The sequence below is a fragment of the Culicoides brevitarsis genome, chromosome 2, assembly GCF_036172545.1.
Source record: "Culicoides brevitarsis isolate CSIRO-B50_1 chromosome 2, AGI_CSIRO_Cbre_v1, whole genome shotgun sequence".
Taxonomy (NCBI): Eukaryota; Metazoa; Arthropoda; class Insecta; order Diptera; family Ceratopogonidae; genus Culicoides; species Culicoides brevitarsis.
The window spans coordinates 41,114,943-41,138,819 of NC_087086.1; the positions used below are offsets into that span (position 1 = coordinate 41,114,943).

General features: G+C 29.3%; 6 protein-coding genes across 7 annotated transcripts; 5 read left to right on the forward strand and 1 right to left on the reverse strand.

Annotated features, from left to right (window-relative positions):
• The first annotated feature begins 687 nt into the window (after positions 1 to 687).
• Positions 688 to 3,200, forward strand: LOC134830374 (syntaxin-6). Its single transcript, XM_063843829.1, has 4 exons — positions 688 to 968; positions 1,046 to 1,756; positions 2,390 to 2,484; positions 2,544 to 3,200. Exons 1-4 carry the CDS (start codon positions 934 to 936, stop codon positions 2,618 to 2,620), a joined length of 918 nt encoding a protein of 305 aa, XP_063699899.1. The 5' UTR covers positions 688 to 933; the 3' UTR covers positions 2,621 to 3,200.
• Positions 3,201 to 4,111: 911 nt separating this feature from the next.
• LOC134832551 (arginine kinase 1) lies at positions 4,112 to 8,056 on the forward strand. Its single transcript, XM_063846615.1, has 3 exons — positions 4,112 to 4,176; positions 6,728 to 6,850; positions 6,909 to 8,056. Exons 2-3 carry the CDS (start codon positions 6,752 to 6,754, stop codon positions 7,875 to 7,877), a joined length of 1,068 nt encoding a protein of 355 aa, XP_063702685.1. The 5' UTR covers positions 4,112 to 4,176; positions 6,728 to 6,751; the 3' UTR covers positions 7,878 to 8,056.
• Positions 8,057 to 9,500: 1,444 nt separating this feature from the next.
• LOC134829162 (R3H domain-containing protein 2) lies at positions 9,501 to 13,416 on the forward strand. Its single transcript, XM_063842157.1, has 13 exons — positions 9,501 to 9,711; positions 9,868 to 10,240; positions 10,305 to 10,452; positions 10,512 to 10,659; positions 10,959 to 11,168; positions 11,234 to 11,375; positions 11,433 to 11,442; positions 11,499 to 11,621; positions 11,676 to 11,803; positions 11,860 to 12,150; positions 12,552 to 13,123; positions 13,187 to 13,265; positions 13,324 to 13,416. Exons 2-13 carry the CDS (start codon positions 9,880 to 9,882, stop codon positions 13,371 to 13,373), a joined length of 2,262 nt encoding a protein of 753 aa, XP_063698227.1. The 5' UTR covers positions 9,501 to 9,711; positions 9,868 to 9,879; the 3' UTR covers positions 13,374 to 13,416.
• Positions 13,417 to 13,608: 192 nt separating this feature from the next.
• Positions 13,609 to 14,862, forward strand: LOC134830435 (islet cell autoantigen 1). The gene is made up of 2 exons (XM_063843922.1): positions 13,609 to 14,229; positions 14,290 to 14,862. Exons 1-2 carry the CDS (start codon positions 13,642 to 13,644, stop codon positions 14,860 to 14,862), a joined length of 1,161 nt encoding a protein of 386 aa, XP_063699992.1. The 5' UTR covers positions 13,609 to 13,641.
• Positions 14,863 to 14,887: 25 nt separating this feature from the next.
• Positions 14,888 to 16,920, reverse strand: LOC134830436 (uncharacterized). 2 transcript variants are annotated; one of them, XM_063843924.1, is made up of 3 exons: positions 16,698 to 16,920; positions 16,395 to 16,538; positions 14,888 to 15,228 (listed from the first exon to the last, which is right to left on the reverse strand). In XM_063843924.1, the coding sequence occupies exons 2-3, from the start codon at positions 16,531 to 16,533 to the stop codon at positions 14,888 to 14,890; spliced, it is 480 nt and encodes a 159-aa protein (XP_063699994.1). In that variant the 5' UTR covers positions 16,534 to 16,538; positions 16,698 to 16,920. The 2 variants fall into 2 exon arrangements, with proteins under 2 accessions (XP_063699994.1, XP_063699993.1); XM_063843923.1 differs by having other exon boundaries at positions 16,395 to 16,547.
• Positions 16,921 to 19,375: 2,455 nt separating this feature from the next.
• LOC134829163 (uncharacterized) lies at positions 19,376 to 22,743 on the forward strand. The gene is made up of 6 exons (XM_063842158.1): positions 19,376 to 19,493; positions 21,136 to 21,276; positions 21,332 to 21,476; positions 21,699 to 21,910; positions 21,994 to 22,211; positions 22,597 to 22,743. Exons 1-6 carry the CDS (start codon positions 19,427 to 19,429, stop codon positions 22,741 to 22,743), a joined length of 930 nt encoding a protein of 309 aa, XP_063698228.1. The 5' UTR covers positions 19,376 to 19,426.
• Positions 22,744 to 23,877: the final 1,134 nt, after the last annotated feature.

A 23,877-nucleotide genomic window follows, 5' to 3' on the forward strand; every position in this document is an offset into this window, starting at 1 on the left:
TTATAACTCAAAACTGCCAAAAAATTGAAACTAAAAAAAATTTTTTTCTTTGACATAGTTTTGTTTTGAAAACTAAATCAAGAACAAAAAAACTGTGTCAAAAACTGTGTCAAAGCAATTTTTGTCAAATCTTGCTCCAAATGGATGAAAATTTGTCAGAGGGCTCTAATTTATCATTTTTAATCATTTTATAACTCAAAACTGCCAAAAAATTGAAACTGAAAAAAATTTTTTCTTTGACATAGTTTTGTTTTGAAAACCAAATCAAGAGAAAAACCAAATCAAAAACTATGTCAAAAACTGTGTCAAAGCAATTTTTGTCAAATCTTGCTCCAAATGGATAAAAATTTGTCAGAGGACTCTAATTTATCATTTTTAATCATTTTATAACTCAAAACTGCTAAAAAATTTAAAGTGAAAAAAAATTTTTTTTTTATGAATTTTTGTTCATTTTGACATTTTTAAGGTAACCATATGGCAAACAAAAATATTTCATATCCCGTGATGAGTTTCAGAATATCTGGTCGTCGAACAGTTGTTGACATTTGAATCGCTGGAAAACTCAAATTTCCAAAGTTTTCGTGCGTTTTCCCCCATAGACATACGAATTTCCATCATTCAATAAGGATGCACGGTGAGTTGTCACTTTTCCAAGCAAATTCCGTGTGTGTGTGTGTTTGTGCGCGTGTAATGAATAGACAAATATTGATGTTTTATTTTGTATTCGCGATTAAATAAAAATTAAAGTAAATATCCTTGAAAATCGATCGCTATCTGCGTTAGTTTCCGTGAAAACTTTGCATTCGACGGAGAAATGACGCGATGAAAGGTGCCTAAAAGCGCAAACCAAAGAAAAATATTGATACTTTTTTTATCGAGCGTCGTCATTATCGAATCTGCAAATATTTGCGTGTGTCCTTGTAAGTCCCGGACATGAATTGTGACGATCCGTTCTTTATTGTTAGAGAGTAAGGATGAATGTGAAAAGGAATTTCCCTGAAAATTTCGTTAAAAAATTTTTTTTTTCGTTTTTTTATCGTTTCAGTGAAGTTCACAAGGCACTAAACAAGACTCGTGGACTGTACTTACGTTGGGAGAATTTGGCAGCAACCTCGCAACAGCACCAAAAATCTTCGAGTGACGGCAAGAAGCAATCGGAAACCGAAAGCGACTGGATTGCCACGGAACTCCGTAACGCCTTACGTTCCATCGAATGGGATTTGGAAGATCTCGAGGAAACAATTGTCATTGTCGAACGAAATCCGCAAAAATTCAAGCTCGATAATCGCGAGTTGTTCGCCCGTCGTCAATTCATCGATGCGACACGCGATGAAGTCAAGTCTATGAAGGAGCGTATGAGCATCAATCGATCCAAGGACCTTGATATCACAGCGAGACAACCTCTTCTCGACAACAATTCGCCAAAAGTCATCGTCAATTCGGGCCATCAGCAAAACAATTCGAACACAAATCACGTAATCGGAGGCGTTATTAGTGCAGCGATGGCAGCAAGACACAGCGGCGCCAAATATTCAAAGTTGGAAAACTTGGCAGATGACAGTCCGAGCCCAAGTCATCATGGAAATAATCATTATAGCACGGAAAGTCCGTCGAATAGATTTCTTGCGGAGCAATTTTCCGTGCAAAGTCGCATGTTTGCACAACAAGATGAACAATTAGATGTCATAAGTGACACTGTGGGACAGCTAAAGACTGTTTCACGACACATTGGATCCGAATTGGATGAGCAAGCGGTGTAAGTTATGTTCTTTGATGCTCTTAAAGCAAAATTTTCATTCAAAAATTTACATTGGAGATCATTTTTCATCAAAAATTTCCTTTTGAAGTTCAGATTTTGAATTTAAGATTTTTTAAAAAGTTAATTTTTTTATTGAAAATTTACTTTTTGTACCAAAAAATCATTTTTCGACAATTAATTTTGATAATATGTAATTTTTTTAACGAAATTTTAAATTTAAAAAAAATTTTTTTTTAATTTTTTAAAAATTATTTTTTTAAAAATTAAAAAAAAATTTTTTTTTTTAATTAAAATAGATTTTTGGATATATTTACTTGAACATTTTTATATTTTTGTCGAAAATTTTTCAATTTTAAAATTTTTTTTTTTTTTTTTTTTTTTTCAATTTTAATTTTTTTTTTATTTTTTTCAATTTTAATTTTTTTTTAAAATTTCAATTTTCTTTCAATTTTAAATAATTTTATTTAATTTATTTTAACGAAAAAATGAAATTTGGAAAATTTTTAAAGAAAAATTTTCTTCAAAAAAAATTTTTTGATTAAAAAAGGTCTCCAAAGTAAATTTTTTGACAAAATTTAAATTTTTTTTTAACAAAAAATACAAAATTAATTCTAATTTATCTCCTTTTAGCATGCTCGACGAATTCGGAAACGAAATTGAACTCACAGAGTCTCGACTTGATTCAACCATGAAACGTGTTGCCAAAGTATTGCACTTGAATAATGGTTCGTAGCCTCATTTCCTTTGGCAATTTCCTCCATTAACCCAATTTTCGTCTTTTTAGATCGTAACCAATGGACTGCAATTATTGTGCTGTCAGTGCTTTTACTGATAATTATTCTTCTCTTCATCATCTTGTAACTCTTTCTCTGCATTTACGAACGAAAAGAAAGGAAAAATTCAACTTTTGCTTCCGTTAACAAACAAACAAAAAATAATTTTAAGATTTCTCTCGTTTTTTCCGAGAGATTTTTAGATTTGGTTTCAACTCCTCACAAAATTTTAACTTGAACTTCACCCAAATTAGATAGATAAAGAGAGAAAGATGCACGATCTAGTCAGTAATTTTATTTAATTTTAAATTTTAATCAAAAAACAGGTGCAATGACGACTTATTAGTTTATCACACGGAATATCATTAGTTTAATTTAAATGTGATTTTCGGACATATTTTAGTCTTTTTAAGTTACGACGAGCACATTCTGTTTAGAAATTGTAGATGTTGCGTGTTAATTTGTAAGGAAAATTCTGTTAGTCGGTAATTTTGCGTGAAATTTCCATCTTTTGATATCATTTTACTTTATGAATTACGTGAAAAGGCGTCGCGAGACGTTAGTAGAATGCAGGAAAAGTATAATCAAGAATTAAATTACAAAATAAAAATGTAGAAATATTATAAATTATAATGAGAAATAAAGAAATATTTAGTCTGAAGTTGTAGTTAGAGTTAAAAACGACGATCCTCATATTTTTTAACCTGATATATTCGATTTTTGATTGAAATTTGCCTAAAATTTTCAAAAAAATGTTCTAAAGAGATAATTTTTGGTAAAAATTTCTTTAAAAAATTCAATATTTGACAATTTTGAGTCAATTTAGTTCGATTTTTGAATGAAATACATCAACAAATTTTAAAATGAGAAAATTTTTGGCAAAAAATTTCTTCAAAAACTAAATTTTTGTCTCTTAAAAGTTAATTTTATTCGATTTTAGCCCAAAATTTATCCTTAAAATATAATTTTAATTAAAATATTTCCTCAAAATTTTAATTTTTGGCTTCATACAGTCATTTTTCTTCAATTTTTATAAAAAATCTATTCGAAAAGTATCATTTTTGCAAAAATTTCTCCTTAAAAATCGAATTTCATACATCAAAAGTTCAATTTTTGTTAAAATTTCATAAAAATCCCTTATAAAAAAAATCCCATACGTCACAAATTTCATCACTCGCCATCATCTTTTCCCCTATTCAACATCGCCTGCATCTGCTGAACGCTCCCTTCGTCGTTGTACGCATGAGCAATCGCAAATCCGTTGTACACGTACGTACTTTTCGACTGTTCTCTCTTCACAAAGTTCACAAATTGTCGCAATTCGACTCTTACTTGCTTGATTACTTCCCTTTTCACATGATTTGCCATCGAAAAAAAGCCAACTCCGCACTCCAACTATTTGATTAGATAACGAAATCGACCTCCGCGAACATTTTAATCGCCGTTTCGACACTCAATTATCGCCGAAACACGAAAAAAATAGCCGATTGTCGTTCATTCGCATCACTTGTCGCATGCCGAACGTGCGCTACATCACGTACAATCTGCACAATTTTTGCGTTATGTTTATCGTTCCTCGAACACACAACAATTCTGCTTGGCTTGTAGACACTTCAGTCGAGTTTCGGATCCCGGTAAAAACAGGTAACTACAAAAAATAGTGAAAAAAAATAAAAATTAAATTAAAATAAAATAATTTCTCTGTTAGAGAGACTTGAAAATTAGGGACTTGACAAAAATTTCACACTTTTAGTTGAAAGAATTTTTGTTAGAACGCGAAACATCGAAATAAATTAGAAAAAAAAATTTTCTTGGGCGTTCCTACTTTTTTTTCTGAGTAGGAGACGCTGCTGCACTATTACGTAATCACACAAAAATGTTCAATTATTAAATTTTTTCGCCTCGCAAAGGAAATTAAAGAAGGCTCGTCAATTCCCGGAAAAGCTAATGAAATATTTAGTCCCATCGGAACATGTTTCGATTAATGGTTTGTTACAAAAAAAAAATTAATTTGTACTTTGATTCGCTTTTTTTTAATAATTAATCACGAGAAATCGAGATTTTTTCAAGTCAGCAGTAAACCGGCACATTAGTCATTCATTCGGTTGTTTATACACAAGATTCTGTTTGTGTTACAATGAAACTAGCAAGAATTTGACCTGAAATCGTTGCCATCGTCACTTTTACTGTGCTTGCTAGCAACCGTGCCTGTTCAATTTTCTGCTCTAATGCACTGCTCTAAAATAAAACTTAGCGGTTTAGCGTTGTTGCTGCCGGTTTTTGTAGATATTTTTAGTTTTTCAATATTTTATTTTTCGCATTTTAAAGGAATTTTAAGAAAAAACGAGATTTTGCCCGTATTGATGTCTGTCTGTGTGAAAATATTTAATTTTTAATGATTATTTTTAATTATTCATAAAAAAATTAAAGAAAAAGTTAAAATTTTTCAAAAGAAATCGAATTTTCGTGAACATTTTAAAAATAAAATTTTAAAACAAATAATAATTTTTTTAAAAAAATTTTTAAAAGATTAAAATAAGATTGAGATTTAAAAGATTTAATAGAATTTTTGCTAATAAAATATTTTTAAAATTAAAAAAAAATAAATTTAATACCTAAAAATTATTTTCAGAATAAAAAATAATAATTTTAAAAAAAATCTTAATTAAGAAAAATATGAAATATTGAAAATAGTTCATATTTTTGAAAAAATTAAATATTTTTGGAATGAAAAGAAATTAATAAAAATTATATTTAGAATTAAAAAAAATGAAAAATAAATTTTATGCAAAATTTTAATACAATGAAATTATTAAATTTTAATAAAAAAAATAATTTAAAAAAAAATAAAATTTGAAAAAAATATGAAAAATTGAAAAAATTTGAATTTTTTGAAAAAATAAAATATATTTGAAATTGAAAAAAAAAAATTCATTTTCAGAATAAAAAAATAATTTTAAAAGCAAAATAAATTTTGAAATATATGAAAAATTAAAAAAATTGAAAAAAAAATTTTTGAAATAAAAAAAATCAAATTTAATAAGAATTATTTTCAGAATAAAAAAAATAAATTTAAAAGAAAATTTTAAATAATGAAAAATCTTGAAAAATTTGAAGTTTTCAACCAATAATTTTTTTTTTAAAATTAAATTTTTTTTAAATTAAACCTTTAATCTCTTTTTAATTAAAATACGCTCAAGTCAATAAAAAAATATCTCAAATTTTCTAAATTTTTGACAAAAAATTATCGAGTAGGTGTCATGAAACATAAACCCATTAAACAATTAATCTAGATGATTCGATCAGCCTTTTTCATTTTTCGAGTCATGTGAGTTTTGATCAAATGAATGACACAACGTTGCTAATTTGATTAAAAAAACCACGAAGAAAAAAGGTTAAAAATATTTATTTTGCAACAAAAAATAAATCTACCTATGAGATAATCGCGCATTAGTAGAGTCATAAAATAATGCACGACTGACACATCATTATATAACAATTAGATAAAATAACAAAGAATAGCAACAAACATACAAAAAAAGCCTAGAATTGACGTAGAGTTGCAAAAATTGATAATGATAGTTGCTTGCTTTGGTTCAAGGTGAGCCAAAGACACGAGCCAAGGTCAATGCGAATACCCACAGGCCGAAAGAAAAAACTCGAAAACAACTTTTTTATTTTTTTGATAAATCGCTTAACGCGAGAAATTTTGAAAAAAAATAGAAAAAATTTATTAGATTTTTCTTTGACGCGATTGTCAAGCTGCGAAGAACATCTAAACAGGCGGAAAAGTGAACTTTCTATTTTTAAAATGTTCACTTTTTTGATGTGAACAATGAAAATGTTCATAATTTTCTCAAATTTTTGAAAATAAAAACAAGAAGCAAGTGTTGGCGACGATCCAACTGAATAAATAAACAGAAACAATAACGAGAGACAGCAACAACTCACATCATTAAGCGTATATTTTTCATATATTATGTAAGCGGCGTTGTTGGTTTCCGTTCTCATGTGTCGTTGTCGTCGTCGTCAAATGATTTAATTTAGTAAATTAGCGAGCAAGTAAAATTTATTATTGGCAAAAGTCTCGGTCTTTCTAACGATTTTAATGAATAAAGCCGCGCGTTTGTTTATTTACACAAAGGCAAAATTTGATGAATCTTAATTTTTTACGATTTTTTTTTTCTAATTTCAGACAAGAACAATAAGCAATTTCAAAATGGTTGATGCAGCAGTACTTCAAAAATTGGAAGAAGGCTTCGCCAAGTTGCAAGCTTCCGATTCAAAATCCTTGTTGAAGAAATATTTGACCAAGGAAGTGAGTTTTTTGTCAATTTCTATGGAGAATTTTTAATAATTTTCGGATTTTTTTTTAGGTTTTCGATGAATTGAAGAACAAGAAGACTTCTTTCGGTTCAACTCTTTTGGATTGTGTTCAATCTGGCTTCGAGAATCACGATAGCGGTGTCGGTATCTATGCTCCCGATGCTGAAGCCTATTCCTTGTTCGCCCCATTGTTCGATCCCATCATCGAGGATTACCACAAGGGATTCAAGAAGACCGATAAGCATCCAGCTCGCGATTTCGGCGATGTCTCTACCTTCGGAAATGTCGATCCCGACAACCAATTTGTCGTCTCTACCCGTGTTCGTTGCGGACGTTCCTTGGAAGGATATGCCTTCAATCCCTGCTTGACGGAAGCCAACTACAAAGAGATGGAAGAAAAGGTTTCCTCTACCTTGAAGGGCTTGGAAGGCGAATTGAAGGGCAAATATTACCCATTGACTGGCATGGACAAGGCTACCCAACAACAACTCATCGACGATCATTTCTTGTTCAAGGAGGGCGATCGTTTCTTGCAAGCTGCCAACGCCTGCCGTTATTGGCCCACGGGACGTGGTATCTACCATAACGACGCCAAAACTTTCTTGGTTTGGTGCAACGAGGAAGATCACTTGCGTATCATCTCCATGCAAATGGGCGGCGACTTGGGTCAAGTTTACCGTCGTTTGGTAACTGCTGTCAACGACATCGAAAAACGTATTCCATTCTCGCATCACGATCGTCTTGGTTTCCTCACATTCTGCCCAACCAACTTGGGAACCACAATCCGTGCCTCTGTGCACATCAAGGTGCCCAAATTGGCTGCCAACAAGGCCAAGCTCGAGGAAGTTGCTGCCAAGTACAACTTGCAAGTTCGCGGAACTCGTGGCGAACACACTGAAGCCGAGGGCGGCATCTACGACATCTCCAACAAGCGTCGCATGGGACTCACCGAATACCAAGCCGTCAAGGAGATGTACGATGGCATCACCGAATTGATCAAGATCGAGAAATCTTTGTAAATTAGGTCTTAGACACACATACAAGCACACACAAGATATTCACATTAACTAACTATTTGAGAAACATTTAAATAAATAACTTTCAATATTCGTGTACGTACGCAAAAAGTAATAAAATACCAAAAAGAGATCTTAATAAAGTTGCTCATTAAAGATGATTCATTAAAAAAAGACAAAAATTTCACTTTTTTTCTTCAATTTTTGCTCGAACGTTAATTTTTTCGGTTTTTTTCAAATCTAATTTTGGGTCGAAAATTTTCTTCTTTGTCAATCAAAAATTGATAAATTGTCTAAAATTCACTTTTGAGTGACATTTTTGGCTTTTGTTTATCTCAAGTCAACCTAAAATTGTAAGAAAATATTTTTTTAATTGACATGTTTAAATATTTTCACTTTTTTGAACTCAAGAATGTTTAAAGTCATCAAAAATATTTTTTCAAAAAAAAATTTTTTTTTCATTTAAAATTTTTTTTTCAATCCTTACTTTATTGCTTAAAATCATCAAAAAGAAATTTTAATTTTATTTTTTTTCACTTTACTTTTAATGTTTAAATTCATCAAAATAATTTTTCTTAAAAAAAAATTTTTTTTTCATAAAAATATTTTTTTTAAATTTTTTTACTCCTTACTTTTAAGGTTTAAATTCATCAAAATAATTTTTCTGAAAAAAAATTTTTTTTTCATTTGAAATATTTTTTTTTATTTTTTCACTCCTTACTTTTAATGGATAAATTCATCAAAAAAAAAAAATTTCTAAAAAAAAAATTTTTTTTCATAAAAATATTTTTTTTAATTTTTTCACTCCTTACTTTTAATGTTTAAATTCAACAAAATAATTTTTTTTTTTTAATGTTTAAAAAAAAAAATTTTTTTTTTTTTTTTCAAAATATTTTTTTTTAATTTTTTCACTCCTTACTTTTAATGTTTAAATTCATCAAAATAATTTTTCTTAAAAAAAAAAATTTTTTTTCATAAAAATATTTTTTTTAATTTTTTCACTCCTTACTTTTTTTTTTCATCAAAATAATTTTTCTTAAAAAAAATTTTTTTTTTCATAATTTTTTTTTTCATTTTTTTTTTGTTTTAAATTAAAAAAATTGTCAAAATTTGACTTTAATAGTACTTAAATGATGAATTTTATCTCAATTTCATCCAATTTTCATCTTTTATCTCCTATTTTTGCAAAAAATGTTCCTTTCGATAAACAAAATCCTTATTTTTAGTAATATCCTGTCTTAAAATTGTTGAAATTTCATCAAAAATAACAATTTTTCAACTTTTCTTCCATTTCAGTTGTGTCCTAAAACGAAAAATCATAAAATTTTCATTTACATAATTTCTTGACATTCCTTCGGAAGCAATAAATTAGTATCGGAACGTCCAAAATGTTCATAAACTGCGTAGTTTCTTCCACAGGAGCGGATTTCCCCATCAAAAGTTGGACAAAAATTCAATTTCGAGACAGAAAACGCATCATCTCCCCTTCATGAAAATCCGTCGTTCATGCGCATGCCCGATTTTCGTGAGAGAAAATTTTTGACTTATTCTGAATGAATGACAACAGTAATGTTTTTTGCGCTTTTGTTAAAGAGATGGTTTATTTTTAGATCTCTGGTTATTTTTCTAACAAAGTTTTTTTTTGTATTTGTATCAAAAACGGAACGAAATTATGTTGTATTCATTTCTGTAAATCATAAAAAAATGAAGCAAAATTGAGAGTTTGTGAAAAACATGAAAAAAGTGTGCCCAGCTGAGGAATTGGAGCACAAGAGACAATGATAACAACCAAAAACTAGACGAAAAAAGTGAAAAGTGCACAACTTTTATAAAGAAGGTTCGTCAAAAATTTCCTTTTTATCGCGAATCGCGTCATTGCGAGACCATTTTTCGACAATTTTGGGGATTTTTTCGCGTCGAAAAACGCAATGACGTCGTTTCCGAATCTTTTAATGAGGCGGAAATGACTCAACTGTTGCTATTTTTTTCAAAGAATTTTCAGATAATGGCGAGCAAATCAAAGTTACTTGTACGAAGTCACGCGATTCAGGAATCAGCATCTCCGCCGCCATCGCCTTTCAAGCAAGAATTGAAGGAGGAACAAGACGAAGACGAAGAGCAACTGCAGAAAAGTAACCATGACCTACATTTGGTATCGCCAACAACAACAACAACAACGAGCATCATGAAGAAGGACGACGATACGGAACAAAAATTGGATGTGAAGAAAAATGCAGGAGCGATTCAGAAAAATGTTCAAATTAATGCGTCGAATAAGGAAACGGAGAAAATTGAAAAGCCCAAAATGAAGCAAATGGGCTCGTCGTCGAGTTTTGAAGGCGCATCTTCCGGATTTATCTCAAGAGGTTCGAAAAAAATCCTTTTTTATCAAAAAATTTTCTAAATTTTGATTTTTTTGAATTTTTTTAGAAAGTTCCTATGAACAACACATGACGACAGACCACAATGGAGTAAGTCTCTTGCAATTTTTCCACGAGACACTCAACAAAAATGCCAAAGATCGCAATATGTTACTGAAAATCGAAAAGGAATTATATTCTTTGGCAACAGATAAAAGGTAAAAAACTCAAAATTCACCTTTTTTATCGATATTTGATCGATTTTTGGATTTTCCAGCCGAACTCAAGTAATTTTTCCGCCAATGTGTTCGTACAATCGGATGTTAATTCATCGTGTTGCTGCGTATTTTGGGATGGAGCATAATGTCGATGCCACGCAACAATGTGTCATCGCTGGAATTACCAAATTGACGAGAGTGCCAGATGTGAGAAGCTATAAAAAATTGTTTAAAATTAAAAATTTCATTTAAAATGATTTTCGATTTCATTTTAAAAATTTTTTAAAAATATTTTTTTTTTAATTTTAAAATTTGTTTTAAAAAAATTTACAAATTTTTTAAAATAATTAATTTTTTTAAAAATATTTTAAAATTTTTTTAAAAAAAATATTTAAAAATTTTTTAAAAATTATTTAAAAATTTTTAAAAATAAATTTAAAAAATTTAAAATATTTAATTTTTTTAATTTTTTTTTTTAAAATAATTTAAATTTTTTTTATTTTTAGATTCGTTTTAAGACTTTGATCAACGACGGGCACAGCGATGAATATAAAAAATCGATTCTGAAGAGAAGTGCTCACAGCTTTGACGAATGCAAACAAACGGAATTCCTGTCAGCGCATAATAGAGGGACTCTCAGTAGGAAAACGAAGAGTTTCGAAGAACGTCAACACAATTACGAGAAGATTAAACATCGGATTTTCAAGGATTCGGGGGTAAAAATTAATTTTTTTATAAAATTTCTATCAAAAATTTAATTTTTTTGATTTTTTTTTTATAGAATATTTCAATGGAAGGCGATTGGTCGAGATCATCTTCTGTCTTGCATGACGAATCAAAGGCAAATAACACAGCAAATCTTCCGGATTATCAATGTCAAGTATTGGAGTTGCTGAAAAATAAACGGAATGAATCAAATGAAAGTAAGTTTTACCTTTTTTGCCTTTAAAATTGTTCTAAAATAATTTTTTTCCTTATAGGTCACGATCGGTGAGTACAAAAATTATTTTTCAGGTTCAAATTTTTTCATTTTTTGTCATGAACAGTCCTCCAAACGACAATCCATGCAAATATGGGGCATTATGGGCTGTAACTGATATCACTCTTGTACCAAAAGGAAGCATTCTCATCGATCCACAGACATTGAAACCCATCGTTAATGCTGATAAGTAAGAATTTTTCCCTTTTTTAAGAAATATTTGACTAATTTTTATGATTTTTAGTACAATTTACACATATGATCCGGATAATTTTCCTCCGAATCCAAATAAAGGTCCAATTGTGAAGTTAAATGACGTGAAAATTAATCTCGTTGATGAAATTCAAGAAGCGCCCGTTGAACAACAATCAGGTAAGCATCCAATTTTATTGAAAATTTGCCTGAAATTAAAGAATTTTGTCTTTTAGAATACGATCCAAGCTGTGAATGCAAAGAAAAAGTCGAAAAACCGAGATTTGAGCCTCCGGTAGTTGAAGAAGTTGTTCCTCCAACGACAGTTTACTTCAAAAATCGAACAAAACCGCCGTCGCAGCCTCAGCAACAATACGAGAACCAAAATGAGAAGCCACAGGTTCATGTGCAACAAATGAAATTTCAACCGAATTATCATCCGAAGCCATTGTCGCCTGACAAGATTCAATATGAGCATCCAGCAGCGAGATTTTCACTCAATTGTCCATTTACGTATACGATGACGAGTGAGTTTAATAATTTTTTCTGAAAAAAAAATTTTTTTTCAAAAATTTTTAAAAATTTTTTAAAAATTAAAAATTAATTTAATTTAAAAAAAATATTTAAATAAAAAAAATAATTTAAAATTAATTAATTTAAAAAAAAAATTAAAAATTAATTAAAAAAATATTTAAAATTTAAAATAAAATAATTATTTAAAAATAATTTAAAAATTTTTTTAAAAAAAAATTTTTTAAAAAAATTAATTTAAAAATTTTTTAAAAAATAATTTAAAAATTTTTTTTTTTTAAAAATTTAATTTTTTTAAAAATAATTTTTTTTTTCAAATAATTAAAAAAAATTTAAATTTGAAAAATTTAAAAAAAAATTGATAAAAAAATTAAAATTTTAAATTTTTCTTTTTTAGATGGAAATGCTTCAACGTATTGGGCAAGTCAACATATCCCTTTCCGGATACCGTCACAAGATTTTGGCATGCCCTTGCCATTGCACGGCGCCTACATTCATCCCGCAGCGCAACAACAGCCTCATCCGCCGCACAATCACAAAAATCCTCTGCGAATCGACGACACAAAAGCAGTAGATTTGCCTTCTTCCATGGATCCTCGATTCACTTTTTCCTACGCACAAGGCGCGTTTCCCGGCGTTCCTCCTCCGATGGATCCAAATGCGGTAATTAACATTTACGGGCAGCAATTGAGTCAAAATCATGTGATGGAAGCGTCGGGCAAGAAAGAATGCAATTGCGCGACAACAACGACGCCTGAGCAACACGATGGCGCCGAAAAAGACGACAAAAACGACGGGAAATTCAAATATGCTCCGAAAAACTTCAATAACAACAACAACAATGCGGAGAAAAAGTATCGCAAGGATAACGGAGGACCCGGAGGACATAGATATAAATTTCAAAATTCCATCCAACCACATTCCAACAACTTTCATGAGATACGCTTGCAACCAACAAGCACTTTTATTGTGAGTTTTCCTTCAAAATTTTATAAAAAATTAATTTTTATGAAATTTCTTTGAATTTTACAGCAAGATGGAGATCAACACAGAATAGTGCATTCAAATTTAGGTCCTAATCAGCAACATTTACATAATGGCATAGCGTCAGGTGAGTTCATTTGCCGTTATTTGTTGGAAAAACCCACTAATGAGTCATTTTTCGACAGGAAATCAATATCCCAGAAAAAATAATCATATTAAAAGCGATAGGTTGTGATGAAATAAATGTAAATAGATCCTTTTCGCGTATGATAGTACCTAATAAATTCGTTAATTGGTGAAAAATATTGAGAAAATCCGTTTTTTCATTGAAAATTTTTGAATTTCAGACCGGAAATGGCCAAAAAGAATTTCCATTGGGACATTTTGAATCAGCAAAAGCGATTTCTTAAGCTACAGACATACGAGAATTCCTCGTACAGAGCTTTGTTTATCGATTTTGCACGAAATTTTGTATTTTTCGTCTTTTTTCCTCAAAAAAAGCCATGTTCAAGTCAGATTTACAGCAACAATTTTGGCTGACAAAGAAAATTGTGCAACGCAAGCTCGGCGGTAAAGAAGACGAATGTATTCAGGACTCGGATGCTCCGTTAGACTCCAAAATCTGTCTTTTCACATCGATTTCGACGGGATGTTACATGTTGCAGAAGCTCACGGAACAATTAGTGGATAAATTGGATGCCGTTTCGGGAAGTCAGAATGCTCTCGGGAAATTTCTCAACGATATTGTGCCGCAAACGTGTCCAAATGCCATTGAAAAGTACACAAGTGCCATCGGGAAAGCGCTTTCGTACGAAAGTCAACAAGTTAATACGTTGAGACCTGCTTTGGTGCGATTTGAACACGAATTGACGATTTTTAACAATCACGCTGTGCGAGATGCGAGCGATACAGTTGTTCGAATGGAGAAGGAACGAACGGAATATCGCGCTGCTCTGAGTTGGATGAAGTCGGCGAGTCAAAATATGGATCCCGAAAGTTGTAAAGACGTGCAAAAGTTTCGAAAGACACAAAATTTGGTCAAAAAGTCGAAACAGAAGTTCGAACAAGAGGAGAATACGTGTTTTCAAAAGGTAAATTTTAAAAAAATTGATGAAAAATATCGAAATTTGTTTAAAAATCGATTTTTTTAGATTGATCTCCTGAGCGCAGCTCGTTGTAACATGTTGTCACACGCTTTAACGCCCTACCAAACAGCTTTTCTATCGATGATGAAGAACGTCGTCGGAGTTTATGCCTCAACTTTGGAATATTTGAAGCAATGCGACGTAAATGACGAAAATATTTTAAGTTCATTGAAGAAAGAACTCACTGTCGAAGACCAAAATCGCTTGTTATTCTTCGAAAATGAGTATAAAGACGTCGACGAAGCAGATTCCAAGCCAAAAGAAGCTGTTGAAACAAAAGAAAACGAATCTAGTCAAGAAATTACCAACGAAACTGAACAAAATTTACTCTTCGATCTCGGCGAAGACTCCTCAACGAACCTAATTTCGAATCCCGAGCCTCCGAAAAACGATTTGTCAGATCTTTTGGACAACTTTTCCTTCTGGAATCACAAAACGACGCCAGATCCCAAACAACCGATGACTGAAACCGCAAAAAAGAATCAAGATTGGTTCAATATCTTCTCGGAACTCGATCCGCTGGCAAATAACAACGGCAACATTCCCTTTACAAATTTACAAAATAGCGAAGCTACTTAATTTATTTCTTAAAACTAATTTTTTTCTACGTCGTCGCTATATTCGAGTACGTTGCATGGTATTCGGGCGGCATGCTCCATGGAGTTTGATGACCTGCTTGAGCGCCATGCAAGTGAATGTGAATGTTTTTCTTGTGATCCCATCCTTCACTGCCGTAAGAATGGGGTTTTTTGAACAACGAACCAAGTTTGAAAATCGCAAAAGCCAAATTCAGGAAGAGAATTGCCTTGCCGATCATCACACTTTTTATCACGAGGGCGAGAATGACGCCAATTACGACGGAGAAAACGCCCATTTTGTAAGCGATTGGTATGAGGAGCATTGGTAACATGCGTTTGATTCGGCCAAATGTTCGTCCTTGGAATACTGAAATTACAAGAAAAAGGTTCATGTTAACTATTGATCTCTTATTTTGAATTATTTTAGATTTTTAGTTAGAAAATTATTTTGAATTATTTTAATAAAGGTACAAAAAATTTAAAAAAATTGTGAAATTTTTCAAAAATTTTGTTAAAGTTTAAAAAATATTTGAAGAAAAAAAAATTCTTCAATTATTGTTTGAAATTTTTTCTACTTATCGATTTCTGAAATTTTGTTTAAAAAGAAATCTCTTTCCTTCTAATGGTCTTCAAAATTTTCTTAAAAAACGTTTTTTATGTTTTTCAGCGCCCTCTGACGTCAAAATTTTGATTAATTTCAATTAAATTTTTTTTTCTAAAATTTTTTTCATAATAAATTTTTCTTCAAATTCTCATAAAATTAAGTTTTTTGATTATTTTCAACTCAATTTTATTTTTTTGTATTCCTCAGCGCCCTCTAACGTCAAAATTTTGTTAAAAATTGAGTCATTTTTCTTTAACTTCCTCTCAAACTATATTTTATCTCAAATTTAACACATTTTAATTCTAAATTTTTCTTGAAATTGTCATAAGATCAAAATTTTTACTATTTTTCTTCCTGAAACGATTTTTTTTCTTAAAATCTCTTTTAAACATTTTTAATTCTTTTTTCTTGAAATTCTCTTAAAATTTTTGTTTTCTCAGCGCAATTTTTTTTCAATTTTTTAAAACATTTTTTCTAAATTTTTTTGATTTTTAATTTTTAAAAATCAGCGCCCTCTAACGTCAAAATTTCATTCAAAAATCCCTTTTTTCCCTTAAATTATTTCATTCTAAACATCTTTCGTTCATCTTTTAAACCTCCATTCATACATTTTTTTCATTCATCTTGCTCTCATTCTTGCCCCAGATTCGAATGTCCTCTTTACAACAAAGAAGAAGAAGACAACCGAAGAACAACTCTACATAAAAGTTCAATACTACTTAACCATTTAACGAAGTATTTGGGTCAGTTGTTCAATCTGATAACGTTTTTTTTTAATTTAAACATCCACGATTGGAACAAGTGAATTCACGACATCGTCATATAAGAGCAAGAAAAAAAAACTTGTCTTTATAAACAATAATAATATGTTTGGTACGAAGAGAACAAACAAACACTTCTTGGTTGCCTCTCGTTTTGCACAAACTTACATTCTGTTTTGTCCATTGCGGTGTCTGAAGTGATTTCTGCACTTTTTGCCGTGCTCAATGAGAAAGCTTCTGTGGTTTGCATTACAATGGCGATGGCAATTGCGGATGCAATCAAACAAAATAATTGACTTTTTGGCATTATGACTATTTGTTCTTAAAATAAAAAAAAGAGAAAATTGAATTAATTTCTCTCACACAGAAAAAAAATTGCTTGTTAGCAACTTTAAATTATTTTCGAAATGATTTGTTAAAAAAACAAAATTCTTCTTAAAACTGTGTGTGAGAGAGATGAAAGTTACTTACATACTAAATACTACGAAGGCAACACTAAGTAACCAAATTCCGAACTAAATTCGAAATTGATTGCGTTTGAATGCAAGTTATTGTTGAATCACTGAATAAAACACAAAATTACAAATTATTTCTAAAGGTATAACGAAAAGAAAAGTTATCGGGTGCCGACCAAACTTCAACTAATATTTGAGCAAATCATTACAACGCCACTCACATATGGTAGAAATCTTTATTATTTAGTCGTCGTCGTTTGTGATGTTTATATGATGAAGCAGTTTTTTTGATAAAGATAACTGTAATTTGAATCGCTCGCGCTCGGAACATAATTACCATGGACATATGACGAATGCTACACAAACAAAAGCGTTTTTTGGCTATTTTTGTGCTCTTAACAATTCATGTCTGTACAGGATTACAGCTATTAACAGTGGCTAATGTAAACATGAAAGATAGCGATATTTGGAGTAGAAATACCTGCAGGTAAGAAGAGTATAGCAGCTGATGCCCATAACTTGACTTAATTTTTTTTTTCGTAGAATTGTTAATTTTGTAAACGTTTGTGAAAGTGTATTTGTAAAATTATTAAAAATTCTTTGTTTGTAATGCTCGTTCGTTAAAAAATTTGCTAATTTAAATGCTGCTGTGACATTCGAGTGAAAACATTAACAAAACTCGACGCATGAAATTTTTGAATGATGGACTTGAGCGCTTTTTATTGAAAATTTTAAAATTTGAGGGAAATCATTTTTTTATGAAATTTATTTATTATTGTTAAATTTTTCTATTTTTTAAACATTTTTTTTTCCAAAAATTTTTATGAGTTTTTTAAATTTTTTAAACATTTTAAATTTATTTAATTTTTTTATTTAAAAAAAAATATTAAAAGTTTTTATTTTTAAAGTCATTTTTTTAAAATTCATCAAAAATTATGGAAAATTTCTTTAAATGTCTTTTGGATAGTTTTTAAGCTTGAAAATTAAAATATATGAAAAAACGTAAAAAAATTTATTTTTTTAATTTTTTATGAAAAAAAAAATTTATATTTTTAATGTTAAAAATTTTTAAATTTAAAATTAAAATTTTTCAAAAATTTTAGATTTAATATTTTTTAATTTGAAAAATTCTCAATACTCTCATTAAAAAATTTAAAAAAAATGTAATTTTTTATCTTTTTTTTTTGTAATTTTTATTTTGAATGATAAAAGCTTGAAATTCATCAAAAATTTAAATTTTAAAAAAATTTTAATTAAAAAAATTTTAAACTAAAAAAATTTTAAATTAAAAAAATTCAAAAAATTTTAAAAATTTAAAAAAATTAAAAATTTTTATTAATCAAATTTTAATAGTTTTTTCATTTCAATAAATTTTAATTATTTTTTTTTTTTTATTTATTTTAATTTTAGCTTCGATATCTTAACAAAACATCTTAAACAGACTGACTTCGCCAACGCAACTTCCTTTCGCTGATCAAACAAAACGTCACACATGCACTGCCTTTAAAAAAATCCGCACCACATGCAACATTCCCATGAGAAATTTATCTAACTATCAACAAGCGTATATTGAACGAACAATACGGACCATTGACCCAAAGAAGGATGGTTACTTAAAAACAATGACACACGTTTTGATAAGCAACGACAGCAATAAACAAGAAGAAAACACCGAAGAAGAATGGAAAGCTGCTTTCACAAATGAAATAACTCAAAATATAAGAAAAAAACTACACAATCGAACATTTATTGCATTTTACCACACACGAAAACACGTTGTATCAAATGATGCGAGATGATGTTCGTTTTTCCATGCAAAAATGCAAAAAATAAACAAACTGGAAAAACAATTCATTGACCGACAAAATGAAAGTATCGATTTTGATGATTTTTGAGATAAAATCGCATTATTGTGAAAGGCATTTTACGAAAATTTCGTTTTTGATGACGTCTGTTTGTTGATAGAGATTTAATGATAAGGATTTTTAGACCTTTTTGACTTATTTTAAGATTTGAGAATACATATCAGTAACAGACAGACGTCATAAAAACGAATTTTTCGAAAAATGCCTTTGACAGAAAGATCTTTAGATCAGTAAAAGTCCCTTCAAAAGTTAACTTTTTACGGATCTAAAGATCTTTTAAAGGCATTTTTAAATTTTTTATGACGTCTTTGTGATAATGAGAATCAATTAAAAAGGATTTTTAGATCTTTTTCTCATATTAAAGGTCTGAAAATCCTTTTTAATTGATTCTCATTAACACAAAGACGTCATAAAAATACAAAATTTGTCTTTAAAAAGCGCTTTAGACTCATAAAAACTCCTTTAAAGAGCGTATTTTTAACTTTTTTGATCAAAATCCGATCCAACATCTATCGTTAAATACGAACTTCGCTTTCTCATGGAGCACCAACGCAGTAATAGTAACCACGACGACAGCTTACACACAAAAAAAAAACGATGCAACACGAGCGCCATTCATTTCCTATGCACAATATTGCAAAATTATGTGTATGCCAAGCATATCATGTTGCACTATTGCGATGCCTATGCAGCAAGTAGTAAAGTAGAATACTAACTAACTGTTTTGCTGTAACTGGTAAGTAATGTTATAAAATCTAATGGTGTTATCACCTCACATGTCTGAAAGGAAGAGTAAGGAAAATCAGTTGTTATTTGAACGTCGAGTGCTTGCAATATTTTTTTACATGAATCTCTCGCAAAAATAAATCTTGCAAGAAAAATGACGAATCGATTTTTACTATGTTTTATGTTTGTTTTATTAAATAAAGTTGCGTTTTCGCATCAAGGTTAGTGAACAAAAAAAAAAGTTAAATTATTATTTTATTAATCATCATCGTAAAAAGTGAAGTGTGACGAGAATCGCTAAAGAAGACGATAATTAATTGTCGTGTAATAATCAAGAGAGAAGGGGAAAAAGCAACAAAGTCCCAAGGGAGCAATTAATCGCAATGTCTCACTTTACAGTAAATAATGTCCTTAATTAGCATTTTGCTTCAATTATGCGACGTTTTATGAGTAATGCGTTCAAAAAACGGTAAAACGTAAATTAGACTGAGACAATATCGAAAAAAGTCTCATAATAATTTTTACATCTAAAATATTTTTCAAATAAATTCATAAAATTAATTTTAAACAAATTTTAATTCCAAAATTATTTTTTTGTAAATTCAACAATTAAAAAAAAAAAATAAAAATTTTATTATAAAAATTTCAAAATAATTTTTTCCTATCTTTCAAATATTTTTTTATGAAAATTAATATTTTTTTTATTTTTCTCAAAATTTAATACAAATTGTGAAATTGTAAAAAAAAATTAATTTAAATTTTAATACAAATATTTATTTTTTATCGTAAAAAAAATATTAATTAATTAATTTAAAACTTTAATAAAAAAAAAATTGAAAATTTCATTTTTTTTAAATCGTAAAAAAATATAAACTAATTTTTTTTTATTTTAAAAAAAATTAATTTTTAAAATAATTTTTTTTATTAAAATTTTAAACTAATTTATTTATTTATTTTTTACGATTAAAAAAATAAATGTTTGTATTAAAATTTTCAAAATATATTTTTTATTAAATTTCTCCTTGAAAAACTTTTTTTAATTTTTTTTTATATTTTTTATTTCTCAAATTAAAAAAAAATAACATTTTTGCTAATTGCATCTGCCTAAGTAATTAGTATTATCAACAAAGTCAGGTTTCGTTGCAAAAACTTTTCAGGCGATGAAGTTTAAAGTGATTGACATTCATGTTTTTTACATTTTAAACGAACCGTGCAAAAACAAAATTATGAATGAATAGAGAAGAAAGAAGAAATGTATTGACAGAAGTGAATTATTTACAAGATTTTTATGATTAACACTTACGACTCACTTAAATTTAATTTTATTGCTCGTTAAAATAATAATTTAATGATGCGATGCAATTTTTCACACGTTCAATATTTACTACTAAGCACAAAGCGGGTAACGAGTGTAATGGAGTAGAAAATTTGCCATTTATTTTAAAGTACTTTGACTCGGCGCATTTGATAACACGAACAAGGTAGAGACTTGTTCGGCGACATTTGCGAGGTGAAAATGCATATTTTTTGCTATTTTAAGCAAATTTATGCAGAAAAATGTGTTTCTGAGAAAATTTTAATGATCGAGTTAAAAAATAGAAAAATTAAATTTTTGTGAAAAACAACATGAATTTTCATTTTTTTTATTTCGAAAAAAAAAAATTAAATTAATTTTAAAAAAATATTAAATTAATTTTTTTTTTAATTTTTTCTTCATGAAAAAAATTTATAATTTTTTCTTCAGAAAAAAAAAATTATATTTTTTCTTCATGAAAATTTTTTTTAAATTTTTTCCTCGATTTTTTCTTCATGAAAAATTTTTTTATAATTTTTTTTTAAATTTAAATTTTTTATTTTTTTCAGAAAAATCAGGCTTGCACGTCTTTTTAGACAGCATCGAGTGTGTGGCAGCAAAACAATCTTGGGGTTGCGTCAAAGACAAAATCGCTCGTTCAATAGATTATTGGAGCGAAAATCTCAAAAATGAAAAAGAAGCTTTCATCGGTAATTAAAAATGAAAAATTTAAACCAAAAAAATCAATCAAATTTTGTTCCGCAGGTGAATTGGATGACGAGCTAACGAATTTGACGAATCGCCAATCACGCAAACTGGATGGCATCGATGAGAAACCGATGGAAATAATCACGTCAGCATTGAAAGACGTAGAGGAAATCACCGAAACAATTTCTAATGGACTAAAAAGGTAAGAAAGAAGAAAAAAATGCATGTTGCACGATCTTGCAAAGATGCTGCTGTGTGATAACCTACATACGGTTCCTTTAATGCATGCTCGTTGAAAATTTGAATTTTAAATTTTATTTCTGTGCCTGAAGATGTCGTCGACATTGAACTCAATAGCGCACACAAAACGAGACAATCGAGAGGTGAAAGGTAAAAACTTTCCTTTTTTTCGCCCTTTTTGCAGTTTGGATCCCGAAAGCGACGAACCCATCGAAGAAACCGCAGAAACGGCCGAAGTTGATGCAAGTCCCGCAGAAGGTCGTCAATCGGGCGGCGGAAAGGGCGGCAAAGGCGGCAAAGGAGGTAAGAAAAAGAAAGGCGGATATTACATCGAACACGATGATCATGATGATCATTACGATGATGATGACGATTACGGTTATTATTACGGAAAAGGTAATTTCTGCCTCGAAACCCCAAAAGAGACTGACAGAGGACGAAAAATCCGCAATTAATTCTCGCAAAAATTCACGTTTCAGGCAAAAAGGGCGGATATCGCGGCGGCAAAGGCAAGAAAAAGAAGGGATACATGAAGGTTTTCATGGTTGGCGCTGCTCTCAAAGCCAAACTCGAGATGCTGTTGAAGCTTCTTTCGTTCCATTTGCAGTTGAAATTCTTCGCGATCGCCGCTATCGGACTCATCGTCAACATCGCTCGATTCTGGCTCGATGTCAAGAAGGGACAAGCACCTCAAAAGGTTTGACACGCATCTTAATTCACGTAGATTAGTTGTAGAAACGTCGTTTGGAACAGAAAAAAGGGACATTTCTTAACTTCCTCAGTTCTAAAAAAATTTTCAGTCTTCTATCTCTGAATCTCTTTCTCTCTGTTTTTCACTCTAGCATGATTGGTAATTCTTGTCCCTGATCCCTTGCTTCATCTATCGACCAAAACAAACGAAACTCGTGGTAAGTAAAGGAAAAAAACGAAAGAAAATTGACCGACACCCAAATTTTTTTTGCGATTTGCACCCCTTTTTCTCTCCGCTGTCCCCAAAATTCCTCGCGATAGATTTTTTTTTATTTTTTGATTCAAAAAAAAAAAATTTTTTTTTTTCAAAAAATTAATTTTGAAATTTTCAGGTAATCTATTATGAACACGCTCAACATCAACATCATTACGATGAACATGGAGGCGGCGACGATTGGAATGGCGGCTATTGGAAGCGAACGAATGATCCGTATGCTTACAACAATGGCTACGACATAATTCACGATCAGAAAGCCTAAGAATTCATTTTTATCATTTACATTTATTTAATTTATTTATAAAGCATTTGTGTCATTTTATGTTGAATGTCTGTCTGTAGTAGAATCTTCTCAGTAGTGAAAAAAAAAATTACAAATAAAGTATGAAACTGAAAACATTTTTTTTTTTATTTTAGAAATTTTCTTTTTTTTTAGTTTTCAAAATTTTTTTTCAGATTTAAAAAAATTTCAGTTTTCAAGGTAAATTCTTTTAATGACAAAAGATTTTTATTTTATATTTTTTTTTATTTTAGAGCTTAAAACTAAATTTTAGTTTTTCAAAAAAAAAAAAAAATAAATAATTTTTGAGAAAAATATTTTTATTTTATTTTTTTTATTTTATTTTATTTTATTTTTTTTTTTTTTTTTACAACTTTCGATCGAAATTTTTGATTTTGCATGATTTTCTATTTGATGGTTCGTAAGCTTTAAAATCAATTCTTAAAGAAAAATTACGTAAAAATTACGTAAAAAATACGTAAAAAAATACGTAAAAAATACGTAAAAAAATACGAAATTTTCCTTAAAAGTTATTTGTAAGTTTTAAATGTAAACCGTATAACATGCATGAATTTTTCACACAAAAAAATTTAACTTTCAGAATATTTTTTTTTTAATTTTATAATTTATCAGCCTAAAAACCAAACTTCAGATTCATTTTAACTCTCAGAATTAAATAAATTCCTTCATCGAGTGAAATTTTTAGTTTTCATGATTTTCATATTATACATATTATTTAACAAAATTTACTAAAAAAAATTGTCGAAGAATATTTTTTTTTTAAATTAAAAAATTTTGTGAATTTTTTTTTTTGCTTAAAAATTAAAGGAAAATATGTTGAAAATTTATTTTAATTTAAATAAAAATTTTAAATCTTAAAAAAATATGAAAAAAAATTTTTTTTTTCAAAAAAAAAGTAAATTCATAAAACATTCAACTTAAAAATGTTCTAATGACCCAAAGAACTTGACATATTTCAAGAAAAAAACTAACGTTACTCATAATTTCCTGCCTTAAGCTACTCAAAAACTAATTTTCACAACAATTTATCGATAAAATCCGTTCCCTCCTTCATTAACGGTAAAATTCAAAATCTTCATTCAGTAACGGCAAAAC